The sequence below is a fragment of the Ictalurus furcatus genome, chromosome 8 (assembly GCF_023375685.1).
Source record: "Ictalurus furcatus strain D&B chromosome 8, Billie_1.0, whole genome shotgun sequence".
Taxonomy (NCBI): Eukaryota; Metazoa; Chordata; class Actinopteri; order Siluriformes; family Ictaluridae; genus Ictalurus; species Ictalurus furcatus.
In genome coordinates this window covers 4571572-4586538 of record NC_071262.1, presented here as the reverse complement: position 1 = coordinate 4586538, position 14967 = coordinate 4571572, and the positions used below count along the sequence as shown (strand labels likewise).

General features: G+C 38.7%; 1 protein-coding gene across 3 annotated transcripts; it reads right to left on the bottom strand.

The window, feature by feature from the left end:
- Positions 1-3795: 3795 nt before the first annotated feature.
- Positions 3796-14887, bottom strand: ccdc142 (coiled-coil domain containing 142). 3 transcript variants are annotated; one of them, XM_053630672.1, is made up of 13 exons: positions 14033-14887; positions 13807-13938; positions 11359-11429; positions 11017-11080; positions 9163-10716; positions 8980-9066; positions 7806-7967; positions 7415-7578; positions 7185-7322; positions 5841-5955; positions 5533-5710; positions 5215-5426; positions 3796-4756 (listed from the first exon to the last, which is right to left on the bottom strand). In XM_053630672.1, the coding sequence occupies exons 2-13, from the start codon at positions 13898-13900 to the stop codon at positions 4506-4508; spliced, it is 3090 nt and encodes a 1029-aa protein (XP_053486647.1). In that variant the 5' UTR covers positions 13901-13938; positions 14033-14887; the 3' UTR covers positions 3796-4505. The 3 variants fall into 3 exon arrangements, with proteins under 3 accessions (XP_053486647.1, XP_053486646.1, XP_053486649.1); XM_053630671.1 differs by having other exon boundaries at positions 14040-14887; XM_053630674.1 differs by having other exon boundaries at positions 11368-11429; positions 13807-14886.
- Between the last annotated feature and the right edge of the window lie 80 nt (positions 14888-14967).

Here is a 14967-nt window from a genome sequence, read left to right as displayed (position 1 = left end):
CAAACGTGTTCTATTGTACAATTCAAATTAAGGCGCAATTACTTTTAGCGGTATGTCAGTCTATGGTAAAACATGGAAATGTACTGAATAAATGTAATCAATTTAATCATGTGACCTGCTAGTCAATTGAAAGCTAAATGGCACTTGATCAAAGCGAGATGGGTGACCATACCAACTTTGAGCTCTAATCACATAATTGAAGCAAAAAGGTCACTTGGGCTTGGAGGTTTTGCTCGCTTGGACACAGAAAAAAAAAAAAATGCTGAGATGACTTGCTTCAGTGGCAATGAAGGGCAGACTTCTCAAGGAGGCCACTTTTTTTTTTTCTATCAGTTGATCATTTCTGTTTAATTATGTGGGGTGGATTTTGGAGTAGATAACAAGCTGTTATCTCCAAGTAAGAAGGATCGAAAGGATATCAAAAAGATAAAGTCGCATTCTAGATGCTTATATTGGTAACGGTTACATTTTTTAAATAATATTTTGTCATTTAAGAAATGTTATGTTGATGCAGTTGAAATGTTAAAGAACAAAACTAAAGAAGGCAGAACATCTGCAGAGGATATGAACAAAACGGAGAAGAACATTAGCCTTTAACGTGATAAAGCCCTTGATGAAATAATCAAAAGGGAGGGAGGGAGGGAGAGTCTCCACAGCACACATAATGGCCCACGGGGATTAAAAGATCACCTGAGTCAAGAGGTGTGTTAAACGCTATGAAATGAAGAAATGATTAGGGAAGATACACATGGCGCAATACTTGACAAGTAATTGAGATGCACACTCACTGTGACATCTAACTACATAGAGGAAATCAGTACAGATCCTGGCTTTTTTTTTTTGGAAAATGTAGGTGTCCTTTGCTCAGATTTTCTGTCAAACCAGTTCAGCATGGATGTAGCCTGATGTTATCCTGTGAAGAAACAGACATATAAGAGATGTTTGTTTTATATGGCAGGTTGCAAAAAAAAAGAGAGACATTTTCATATTAATTGTACATAATATGATCACGATCCTATGCTGTAATAAACAAGAAAGAAAGACAATTGAATAGGAAAGTTAAAAGGCAAGAGTGCTACACAGGTATGAGCATGGGCAATCAGATGCTTCATTAAGAGCGGATTTATTCAATCAGCTAGCTCACCCTTTAATTAAAGGTACTAATTACGCTATCGAAAAGGCTTAGCGGGTGGCGCCAAAAGAGGGTCGGCCCACGCACTTTTCCCCTCCTGCATTGGTGAAGGTGATGACCTTGTGATAACCTGTGTGTTCATCAGTCAAATTACTGTCCCCGGTAATGGTGATGCCAAAGCACTGGAACACTGGGGCCAACTAATCTGTATTCAAATTACACACCACCAAATAGTGAGGTGGCCTCCATGGCTATAACTCAGGCGCAGTGCATGCAGGGAGGAGAGCTGAGGAACCCCTCCCGTCCAATCAGACATTATCATACATTTCCCAGGTGTGCGACAGGCCTTCTGTGGAGCGGCTGATATTGGAAAAATTAATCATAAGTTCTCTATACTGCCTTAATGGTCATTTTTAAATTAATTAATTGCCAAAGTGTAGGAGGCGCACTGGAAGGGGTTATGGGTGAGAGGCGAGCAAAACATAATTCCTATTCTCTCACTCTTTATATCTATATTTTATATAGATATATAAAATGTAGCAAATTTCCATATACCTTTTTTAAATGTATTAAAAAAAATTTTCAGTTTTCTACATTTAGAAATTTAAGCAAAAAGTAGTATAACTGGTAGTTTAGTAGTTTAAAAAAAAAACAATAGAAACCATCACAAAAATAAATTCTAATGCTTTCTACTACAAATACCATTACAAACCATCAGTTAACCATTACCATTATTGGTCCCTAATGGTATCCACTAGACATAGCATAGGCTACCACCAGTAGAGACCCACCGTTTCCATTAAAACCAATACAACTCCCATTATAACCATTAAAACCAATATAAATTCTATGAGGGTTTCTATTGTTTTTCTCAGCAGAGTAGATATATATGCTTCGTCACATATTTATTAGCTGCTATAGCTAGCGTTTTGCTAGTTAGCTAGCTAATCTTTTAACAGTTTAGCTCTCTAATGGTAAACTAATTTAATTAAGTAATTAAAAATTTTTAGGTTGTGTATCTACATTGGCAAACACTAAAATTACATAATTCTTTGTTATAATATTGAAACCATACTATTGAAAAAGCAGGTTTCGAAGCACTACAAGATTATTTGTATTTGAGGTGAAACAGAGAGTAGCTTTCTGCCGCCATCTTGTGATTGCAAAAGTAAACTACGTCCAACGGTAAACTCTTCCACACAAAAGGCTCCATAAACTCATGACTCACACCTTTGTTTTTATTCTGCAAAGCTTCATAGTTGGTGTTGTTATTTTTATTTTAAAAAAAAATAATAATTATGATATACATTTTTAAAAAAGTGAACATTTTTATGTGGTTAGTTAGTGACATGACCAGCGCTGTTTACTTCAAGCATTCACCCGAATGAGAAAGGTGCTTTCACTAAAACATTTGGTACATAAGAGTATATTGTTACTATGTCAATAAGACATATCAACTAAACAGGAAATGTAAAAGTGAATAGGTCAGTTATACATAATGTGTGTGTGTGTGTGTTTATCAGGGATATAACACACTGACCTTGCGTGTGTGTTTATGATAAACACTTGCATGCTCTGTGTGTCAAATGTGGACAGTGGGAAAATTCGGTGGCACTTTGTAATAGCTATTGCTAATCCTCATTCCTCATTATTTTCCCCAGTTCTTAGTGTTTTCCACAATACAGTGGATGTAAAAAATATAAATAAAAGAAAGACATTTTAACCGATAAATTAAAGTGAAAAACAATAAGAATCATTTTAGGAAAAGAAAAAAGGAGAAAAAAAACTTCTAATTGTGTACACCCTTTTATAATTGAGAATGTAGCAGTGTTCTGAATCAATCAATTATATTCAAACTCATATTAAATACTAATTAGCATACACCTGCAATCAATTAAAGTGACTGATTACCCCCAAATAAAGTACAGCTCTTCCCAGTGGATTTTCCCTGACATCTTCTTGGTAACATCCAAGTGGAAAAGCCAGGGGCTGTAAAGAGCTTACAACGCAGGTACTGGATCTCATCGTTGAAAAATATCAGTCAGGAGAGGGTTACAATTACAGTTACAAGGCATTGGATATACCATTGAACACTGTAAAGACAATAATCAACAAGTGGAGAAAATATGGCACGACACTGACACTACTAAGAACAGGACGTCCCTCTAAAATTGATGAGAAGATCAGAAGAAAATTGATCAGGGAGGCTGCCAAGAGGCCTACAGCAACGTTAAAAGAATTGCAGTAATTTCTAGCAAGTACTGGTTATTCCCTACATGTGACAGCAATCTCCTGAGTTCTTCATATATATGGGCTATGGGATAGGCTGGCAAGACGGAAGTATTTTTTATTTATACAAAAATAAATAAATAAATAATCTAGAACGGGATGTTCAAAAATGAGTGAGATGATCGGGTGTCCACAAACTTTTGGCCATATAGTGTATGTTAAATAAACATCCCGTTACAAAAAGGTTAATTATATCAAGATTATACGTTTTGATTTTCTTGGTTAAATGACACTTGGAGTGCCCAGTCTAAAAAGCCCAGTGAATTACTGTGAAGCTGTTCCTATAGAAATGGTAACATATTATAACGGCTGGTTTGAATTGCGGCCGGTACGACTGTCAGAGCTGCTGTTACAGATCAAACACACTGGCAAAATGAAAATAAAGCATTTTTATTCCATTCCATGATCAAAAAACAATGGCTGGCTTATATTAAGTAATGCTTGGTATTTTCCCTTATTAATAAATATAAACATCTTTCTATCACAATATCAGACACATAAAAAGGCACATTATTGTTTTTTTGGTTTTTTTTTTACAAAGTGTCAAATAACTACACAATGAAGTCAAAATTCACGATCTCAGTTCCTCAGAACATAGTGTTAGTACAAGATTTACATTTACATTAATGTTCTATACCATAAGTTACATTATCATAGAACCTGAACATTATAAAAATGCAAAAAAAAAGGCATTTAAACTAAAATTGTGCATTCTGTACATTTTGTAAACTTAGATTATGAATATTAGATTATGAACTGCTTTAATCTAATACATGTTCTAGTATTATTAATAAGACCTACCAAAGTGAATTTTAGATATGTTAATGGTTGTCTACTTGTATTAATCTGCATATGTTGGAAATATTATAAAAGATAGTGTTTCACACAGTACTTCATATTGGTAATTCAGAGTTGTAAACTTTACAACTCTGGCGATTGCTCAACCTCACGATTAAACGTTTTTACACAGCAGTGGTCTACATGGTGCGTGGAAGTGAACCTATTGGTACAGGATTATTGTCTATTACTGTGCAAACTGATATACTACTAATCGTAAACAAACCACTTTGTGTCGGGGTATTTTTCAGGGCTCAGATTTAGTGAAACAACGCAGACCAGGGATCCTCCAGCGAGAGCTCGTGTGGATGCGCAGGTCCAGCCACTCCTGCTGTGCCACAGCTAAGTAGGACTCGGGTGGAGCTGTGGAGAGCAGCTCAGGGCTCACAGAACCTTCTGCTCGAGTCAAGGCCTGGTGACAAGCAGCCTGGATGTCTAGAGTCTCCAGATTATTGAGGCTTCCAACTGCCTGGTCCACCACCTGGGCCCTGTTTGGGCCTGAAAATACAATAAAAATGTTCAAGAACTGGATTTTTACGTTAGCCAAAACATAAAAATGTAATTTTGCTTACAAAGAGATGTCGTCTACCATGCATGCCAGCAATAAGCACTGGTTTCCTAGTAATTTATTTATTTATTTTTAAAGATAACGACAATCAGCAATCAAAACACATTTTTTCCCCCCCATAAACTGGCTTAACATTTCTGCTTGCTGAGAGCTCTTGTGAGAAAAGAGTGAGGTAGAACGCAACCCAATTTTAATTAAAATTATTCTTCTTCATTGAGACCATTGAAAAATAAGAAGTTTGTCTTTTAAATTACTAATACTATTTCAGATTAAAGTTAAATTAATTCTGGGAAATACAACAAAAAAAAAAAAACCCTCAATGATTGTTACCAGAATAATTAGAATTTCTGCATAACATTTTCTTGTTTTAGTCCTGCCAGTCACTCACAGCAGTGTCGGAAAGGCTCCCATCTTTGAGAGGGCATGTATGATTTGGTCACAGGTTGCTGCAGCAGGCACACTATGGCGCTGTCCGCTTGATTAAAGACGTGCAGTGACAGGAGCCGTTGGTGCAGCTCCTCGCTCAGGCTGTACTTCTCTGAACGAATCAACTCTCGAATCAGGTCAAAATCCTGCTTCAGCTGCAGTGCTCCATGAACACTATAATGAAGGAGTTTATATAAAGGAACAGTGCTCTTCCAAACTTTTAATACCCATTTCCAATACTAAGATTATGTATACAATGTCATTTTAATTGCCCGCTGACCTAAACTTGATTTTCTGTTTGAGTATGTGCTCCATCCAGGCCTCCATGAAGGCAGTCATGGCCTCTGCCAGTGCTGGAATACGAGTCTCATCCGGTAAGGGCTGCACTCCCTCGAACACCTGGCCAAGCACACTTTGAGCTGCAAAGGCTGCATAATCACTCGGGGTGCTGGGTAATTCTAAGAAAACACACAAAGCAGCTAGTCCATATTGGAAGTAAAAAAAAAATACTGATGACTAACTATATTTGATAGTAACAATATTTGGACAGAAACTCCCCCCAAAAAATGCAATTATCTGCCTGCTGACCTGTTTTATAGTTGACTCGCCAGTGTTTTGCTGATGGCATCGTTTGCTCAAAAATCTCCATCGACATTTTCTTGCAGTCCATCGAAAATATCCGCAGCACAAGTTCAGAGAAGGCCTATGATTTAGTAGGAGATTACATCAACATTGTCTCAATTATTATTAATTAAACCTGGATGAGAATTAATCAATTAATCAATCACTCAATCAATCACGAGACACGGAGGAGCTTAAATTGTAGAGGTCGACCGATTGCTCAGTTTTGGCGATAACCAATTGCAAACAAATCATGTCCGTTGTGTTATATGAAGTGGCTTTATTTATTTATTATTTTGGATGTCTATTTTTAATGTGTTATTTGGAGTGTTACTTTTTAGTTCACTTTGGATGTATATCTTTTATTTACTTTAATATTTATTTTTAGTTATATATATTAACATTTATTTCACGGGAAAAAAAAAAAAGTACGGTACGTTTTCACACAGTACTGTTTATTTTTGTAATAAATTTCAGCAATATTTTACTTTAAGTGTAAACTTTAACATTTTCATTCAGTATCAATTTTAATAAACTATCGGTAGGTACCACAGGTACCACACAACATGGTGGGTTTTACCGATAACAATAACTACCGGTCGACCTCTATTAAGTTGCTATAGCACCAGATACTTTCAGGTCTGTTTAACTTCGATTGCCAAATAATTGTTTATGGTTGTTTGTGTTTCACACAGAATACACGTTTCAAACCCCGGGTGGGGGTGGGGGGAGGAAGGGCCACCCTCTCCTCACTTTTGTGCTCTTTAGCTCACTGGCCATAATAAATCAGTAAAGCTGTGCACATGCATTGCATTGCAAATTATGCTTGGGAGTTTGCTTGCTCAGCTGTTTTAAACATAGTCAAATATATACACAAGATACATATTTATACCAAAATTACTGCTCTACAGTTTTTACAGACGGTACGAATTTTTTAAACTACCGCTCATGTCCGGTGTTTGTATGCATTTGTAGCCTGTACTTGTCTTCTTTTGTATCTGTAGCGTTTTAACTCGAGGCGGAAATCTTTAGAGGTTGTTCTAAAATGTAGTATTGTATGCATACCGCATCCTGTTCCTTAAAATAAAGCATTAACATCAATGGAGATGGGCTGCACATGCTTAGAGCTGTATTGATGCGTTATAGAAATTGCCTTACCAACATAATCTAGTCATGATATTCTTGATATACCCCAATTATGCAATTAGCATTTAGTATGACATCACTATATACATACTGGATCAAAACTGCTAGCAAGATTTTCTTCCCAGTTATAATGGGAGCGTGCACTGAAATTTGAGAATGCTTTACTTGTAGTTGTGAGACTGCATGAGACAGCTGAAGTCTGTGTTCCGCGATGAGATGACGATGACCATGATGATGATGATCAGTACTTCCACCCACAGTGTTCAGCTGCTGCACTAGACTCTCCACCATCTCCCTGAGAGCCTTCCAAAATTTATACAACCAAAGCTTGTATCAATTCTTCATTCATACTCTCCAAATAAGTATACAATTCAATATAAAATACAGCTCTATACCTTAAGGTCTCCTTGTGTGACCAGCACAAACTTAGCAAGAGACCACGAGGCCAGAAACTGGTAGGCTTTACTCATAACCCAGAACGTAGCGGACTGGACAGTGGCTTGGGCCCTGCGCAGCAACCCTAGGTGATACGAACCAATGCTCCTGGTTTCCTTCTCTCCTGGACACAGAAAGACAAACATTATGAATTAGGACACAAAGCCCTCTAATAAGATGCTTTATCTGAACTGCTTTATCTTATGGGAGGTAATAATAAATATTTAATTTCATAGGCACTTTTTTTTCCCGCCCCATCGACACATTATGAAGCGTTCAGGAAGAAAACCTTCCCAGCTCATTAAAAGACTGCAAAACATAAACTGTTGCAGTAAATCAACCGAAGAGTACCGAAGTTTGTTTGTGGAGTTTGTAGTAACTGAAGCACAGAGAGGAGAGGAGGGAAGAGCTGGAGTACAACTTCCATGGTCGCAGTTCTCACAGCGGAAGGTTCCGTCGTGGCTCTCGGTGAGCACTTATCCTTCGTTCCTAAACCCAGTGACTCGCACATTACTGCAACACAAACACACAGTTAAGACTGCTAACTCTCTTGGAAAAAAACTGCAAATGTTATTGAGCAATGAGTTTTACTAATGACCTATTATTGACCTATACAAGCCTATAAATCTTCTTATTTATATATTATTCATTAGCAATCAGTATCAGGCAATAAACACTTAACAGCACGTATCGACATAGTATTCGATTCATAATGACACTATCAATAGAAGAGCGCAAGGGACAGGGAATATTTACTAAAACATACATCATACACGATATAAAATTGACATTCTGTACATTTCTACAGCAATTAGTGATAAATTGTGTTAAAATCTAGAATAGCAATCGTTATTAGATGGCATTCAACAGCTTTGTGGTAGGAAAAAAAACAAACGAATAAGCAATCCAGCTGTATCAAACAATTTACACTACCGGTCGAAAGTTTTTGGACACTCGACTGAAATGTTTCTCATGATCTTAAAAACGTTTTGATCTGAAGGTGTGTGATTAAATGCTTGAAATCGGTGCCGTAGACAAAAATATAATCGTGCCGACGTATTCATTTCTTTCATTAGAAAACTAACATTCTATTTACAAAAAAAATTTTTTAAACAGACGACTTCAAGCGAAATATTCCAGAAAGCAGCGGATAAGTGTCTGGCGTAGGTGCGAACTCCTTTAATACTGTTTAAAAAGCATCTCAGCATGATTCCTCAAGAAATCATTCGAGAAAATGCCAAGATAAATTTCTGGAAATTCTAGGCAAAAAGCATGTCTACTTTGAAGACGCTAAAATTATTAAAAATTATTTTGGATTTTTTTTTTTTTATCACAACATAATTCCCATAATTCCATTTGTGTTACTCCAGAGTTTTTATGACTTTATTAATATTCTAATTATTAGAATTAGAATAGAATTAGAGGGGGGGGTCTAAACTTTTGAGCAGCAATGTAGATATAAATATTATTAATTTCGTTTAGACACAACGCAGTAAAGCTTGTCCAGTTTAGCTGACCAACTCACTTGCATCCCAGTGCATGAAGGCAGCAGTAGATAAAACATGCGTGCAGAATCTATTCAAGACATCCTTGCATTCAGCTGGAACCAATTCTGGAAAGATCAAATTGTAGTAAAGTAACTCAGCACTCGAGCAGTTCACTAAGCAAACAAACTGATTCTATGTACCTTTTTATTTTACAGTCTTACCTTCTTTACAAGCTTGCTTTAGCCATCTGACCAGAAGGAAGACCATCTGATCGTTCCACTGGTTCATACCACCCAAAACACCAATGTAAGACGGGTAATAAAAACGCTCGATAACTGCTTTGCCAAATTCCCTCCATAGCGTATCCGTGTACTGAGAGAAAAGCGCCACACGTGCATCCATGCTGCTCAGGTCCGTCTGCTGAACAACGTTTTGGACACCAGAGAGATACATTTTGGGATTTTCTTCTCGCCCACTGGCTCGGCGCCTCCTCTCTGCAGAAGCACTCCAAGGTCTTCTGGAAATGCGTGGCACTAAGAGGTCCGTTGAGGAGACTAAGACTTGAAAGAAAGTTTCCAGAACGTCCTCTCTATCTTCATGAGCAAACATGAACAAGGGCAGATGACTGGAAGACCAAAAACTGTGGCGTGGCTGTTTAGAGGATTCGTCCAGGATAGACGTAGATCGGTCTGAAGTAGATGGAACGAGAAGATCCGGACAATCTGAGTCTACCCGTTTCGTGCTGGTTTGTCCTGCAAGAGAAAGAAGATCAGTCTGTTGACACGTCCAGCTGTAAAGTTGCCTGGCCGCAATCTGAGCTCGATGCCGTGCCACGATCTCCATGATTTCCACCACTAACGATGCTCCAGGTCTGAGGTGTTTCCTGGACAAGCCTGATCCGATCGGAGAATAGTCAGAGGTGAAGAAACTCCAGGCTGCAGCTCTTTTCTGGGACCTTGGGTTTGCGATGACTTGATTATATAGCTCCAGAGCAGACAGCAAGTCCTCTAAGGCATCTCTGGGTACACGCACCAGTTGAGCAGCAGCTAAAGCTTTAAGCACTGTGTGCATGCAGTTCTCCATCAGCAGCAAGGCTTGCTGTCCCAGCAGCCACAGTCCTTTCTGCATCGAGCCTAGCATCTCTGTGCGACTGAATACGACAGCACGCAAGAAGGGGTCAGAGCGCACTCGGGCATACAGCATGTCCCAGTGTCTGACATGGACTTGTAGTTCCTCGCACATAGCCCTAAGATCCAGGTTCCAGTGAGAGTTGGCTTGTTCGTTTGAATTTTGACCCCTGCTGGCTAAGAGATGAGCTTTCCCCAGCACATCACCCAATCGTGATATAAAGCATTTAGCTGCACGACATCGACGGCCATACTCGTGGAGGAAGAGGAGCTGAGCCCGTTGTTCCAGAAGGTTCTGGAGCTGTGCATAGTGCTGGCTAAAGGCTGGTGCCTGAGGGTGGTGGTAAAATTCCGCCTCTCCTGAAGAAGTTAGTCCTGTAACGCAGCCTCTCAGACAGCCTCCTGATCCACGCAGTACACGGCACTGAGACCTGAGACTCACTAAAGTGCGTTCTAGCTGCTGGAGGCGTTGGGAAGAGCGAGAGGTAAGATCCTGGCGTGCGACAAAATGATCTCCATTTTCATAGTTCCGGCTTGAACTGTCACTCTTCTGTCTCAGGAGGTGCTTAAGATTGGAACCGGAGCACGTTTGAAACAGCGGGTCGGTCTTCCGACGGGACTTGGTAACCGGGCCCTGGTACGGAGAACCTGCGGACACGAGGAGGCCATTTAGGAGCATACGTTTCTGAATAGTTTCTTAGTGTTCCTGCTTCAGGTTTGCGTTATATCTCCGATTCGTCTGGTCAAAATGAAACTAAATCGGAGCTTCTGATTTTCAGAGTTTGCACGTAACCAGCAACAAATTAAACATCACGTGTAGAAGCAGAAAAGAGAAGACAACTGCAAGAACATTAGCACGATTCAAAAATCAGCAGAGGAACTAAGTTTCCCAGTGTAACTTACACTCAACTTTAGCATAGAAGCAATACAGTGACTTACACAACCTACCATCACGTTTGTCCTTCGACAGATATGTATCAGGAAGTATTTCTGGATAACTGTTTGGTTTTTTCTGTAGATAAAGAATTCAACTGAAATGAGCCAATGACAAGCAAAAGGAGCCTGTGACAAGACAAACAACCATTATATTGAAATTTAACACGAGACATCGCAGCTTAAAATCTATCGTTTAGTTATTTCATTGACGAACGGCACTTCAAACAAGAACGTCTGCATCTGCAGCATGTTAAAACAAAGCAATGGTTTTAAAGACCAAAATTAACAATCATTTTATTACAGTGCAAAAACAAGCAGGTTCGGTCGCAGCTGGACCATCAGTTTAGTAGTTACCACAGTGACCTGGTCAGTATCAGAGGCTTGAAGCTCAGAGCTGTCAGTCACAGCAGACGGTAGTGCTCGGTCTAGACGGGAAACATGTCATAAGACATGTTATGTGTGTTCACAGGAATACCACAAAACAGCAATTAAGTCTAAATAAAACACGTGGGGGAAAAAAACAACAACAACAGACGATTGAGTTGGTAAAAACAGAATAATTACATTGTTATATTCTCTTATATAGGTAGTGGTCTGGGAAAACCAGGAAGTAAGCTCATGATACACATTATAGTTAAAATAAGAGTTTCACAGAACTCGGTCTGGTTTGGATCAGTGTTTGTCTACGTCGCAATTCAAAGAGATTCTGACTGACTTTCTGCGGTTACGGATGGTCCTTCCTTATACGGCTCACTCCATTAAAACTGCAGCCAAACTGTGACATAAAAAGGGAAAAATTCCAGAAAAGGGAATTTTGAAGAACCTTACACTGACATTACCATCAGACATAATGTCATACGGGTCAAAAGATGACATCTCCACTCAAACGTGTGTCATGAGGCATAATTACCGTGTTGCACATGCAACAAGGACACGAGAAATCTAAATTTATTCATAAAAATAAAAAAACCAAGATCAAGATCATTTAACTTGAATATTTCAAGATAACTCTTTAGTCTAGTTTTGATCAAATCAAGAAGACGGACTTAAGTCGAGATTTTCTTGGGCACAGAGTGCATCACTAGGAAGTTAACATAAGACCATATCAGTTAATTTAGTTTTTATGACGTATGTATTAACTGAGTGACTCCCACTATATCCTGGACGAAACATCACGAGTGTAACATGGTGTAACTTAACTGCACACAAACGTCATAGAGTGTCAAAACACGTGTGATCCGCCATGTTGAATGATTATCACAGGAGATTCTTAAGTACTCTCGGTCATGCCTGAATGATGGGAAATTCGAAGCTTGGGAATAAGGCTTAAGGAAATAAGATATAAGGGAATAATGTTTCGAGTGTAACATACCCAAAACAAGACAAGATAAAACTACAAACTTTAAAATGTTGATTTTATAAATATTCTTAAGATCTGGTTATTTTCCTCTGTTTTTTTTTTTTTAAGTACTATTAATTGTGCTTGAATTACTGAAGAGGAAATTGTTGTTGTTACTAATGGAAACCTTGTTTTTATTCAAATAGTTTGGACGTAACCCACGCAGACACCAACGGTTACATTCCCAATGACTTAACAGACCTCGCACCCAAAGCGGGTCCAAACCTGGACAACCATTCCCATAGATATCTATTAAATAGCCTCTGTACTAAAACAGGGAGACTTTTATTACAGGAAAGCATAGGAATAAAAGCAAAAAAAATAACATAAAAAAATAATAATTTTATTACGCAAGGTAATGTCACAATTTCTGACACTAATTAATTGTGAGTAGAGGTCGACCGATTGATCGGTTTTGCCAATTAATCGGCACAGAGGTGAAATAAAGACTATCGCTGACAAATTTTGTGTTATTTGAAGTGTTTTATTTTGGGTTTTTCTATTCATTGTGGATGTCTATTTTTGTTATTTGGAGTATTACTTTTTGGTTCAGTTTGATTGTATATTTTTTATTTACTTTAATATTTATTAATAGTTAATATATTAATATTGATATATTTATTTATTTCAGGGTCGGTGGTTTGATTCCCGTTGCAGCCCTGTGTGTGTGCGGAGTTTGCATGTTCTTCCCGTGCTGCGGGGGTTTCCTCCGGGTATTCCGGTTTCCTCCCCCAGTCCAAAGACATGCATGGTAGGCTGATTGGCATGTCCAAAGTGTCTGTAGTGTATGAATGGGTGTGTGAATGTGCGTGTGAATGTGCATGTGAGTGTGCCCAGTGATGGACTGGCACTCCGTCCAGGGTGTACCCCGCCGTGTACCCCATGCTCCCTGGGATAGGCTCCAGGTTCCCCGCGACCCTGAAGGATAAGCGGTATAGAAAATGGATGGATGGATGTTTATTTCATTTTAAAAAAGTACAAATCGGTCGATTAATCAGTTATCAGCAAGTGCTGCCCTATAACCTAGTTATCAGTATCAGCTGACCTCTATTTATTAAGAATTAAGTTTTTTCAGTAGTTAGAATCAGGGTGACATGGAAATTATCTTATGGATATCTCAAGGTGTTACGCCTTACGTTAATCATGATATTTCACAATATTCATTTACATTTATAGCCGTATATATCTGAATGACTGCAGTTTTCATGGAGTGACCCATACCCTTCCCAAAATACCTGACGGTCCTGTGCTCATCCTAGGACTCTAATTCACAATATGCTCCTACTGAACACCTTTCAACACACTTAACACTACAAGCATAATCATTCTAATTGCTAATCGTGGGGGGAAACCCCGTTATCCTAAAGGAAGTGGCTATAATTATCAGCAATAAATCCGCTCACCTGCAGCATGAGGATGTGTCTGAGTGTGTGTTTGTGTTTGGTTGGGTTCAGCTTCACTGTGTCCTTCCTGAGGGATACTGGATGTCTGAGCCATTCTCTCTTTCAGCTCACTAACTCAGCTTCACATTTCACCTACAATGACACAAGAAACACAAAGCCACAGCTAGCTTTAGCACTGAATAAAAGCCTTCATACATACCTACTAAAAAAAAGGGCGTTTATCTACTGTTTGCCTTCAGCTTGCAGCTTAGCTGTGGCGCAGGAATGACGTCATTTTGCAACGCTAAAAAACCCGGAAACGAGTTAGCATTTTAGCACTTCCGGTTCCATCGTCCAGAAGCCAATGGGTTGTGTTTCTTTAAATGGGATTTTTGGTTAAAAGCCTGAAATAAGGTCTGTGGTGAAACACAAGCTCTAAATAGTTTCACGTTTTATTGTAGGACATAAAATACACCAGTAATACCCCACTCATGATTTTTTTTAAAGCTTTTACGTGTATTGAAAAGGGCGGTTGCTAACACGGTGCTAAATGGGACTACAAACGCTGTCGCGGACATTAAACGTCATCACGCCGAACCGGCGGGGGGTAACAATCTTTGGAGATAAACTAGTTCAGATATGCTGTGCACAATTTCCAAAAAAAAAACGTGGATGAAGATTGATCCACAAAGTAATTATGTAAATATTATCCGTATTATGTAAAATGTTTTTAAATCAAGTTTGGAAAAGTTGCCGGAAGCTTGATGATGGTGACGTTGAAGTCGAGCGACGTAGTTCGTTTACAGCATACGGTTAGCTTATCATTTCTGGCGATTGTATTTAGGCTTCAAACTTCATAAAAGTTGTGTTCATTTGTGAAAATTGTCTTGATATTGTAAACTTTTGTCGATTACTATTGGGTTTTTGTCGAGGGAACCAGTGCTATGCTACCTCCTGGGTTCCGGTACAAAATGACGTCATTCTTGCGCCACTCTATACCCCATATTGTCTTACATCACTTTCTTTACCGTTTCTATAGATGATCAATGTGTAATTTATCATAATTCTGATGCACAATATGGCCAAAAGTATGTGGACACTTAGCCATTTGTGGTTCTTCCCCAAACTACTTGGAGAAGTACAGAATTGTGTAATATTGTCTTTGTATGCTGTAGCATTAAA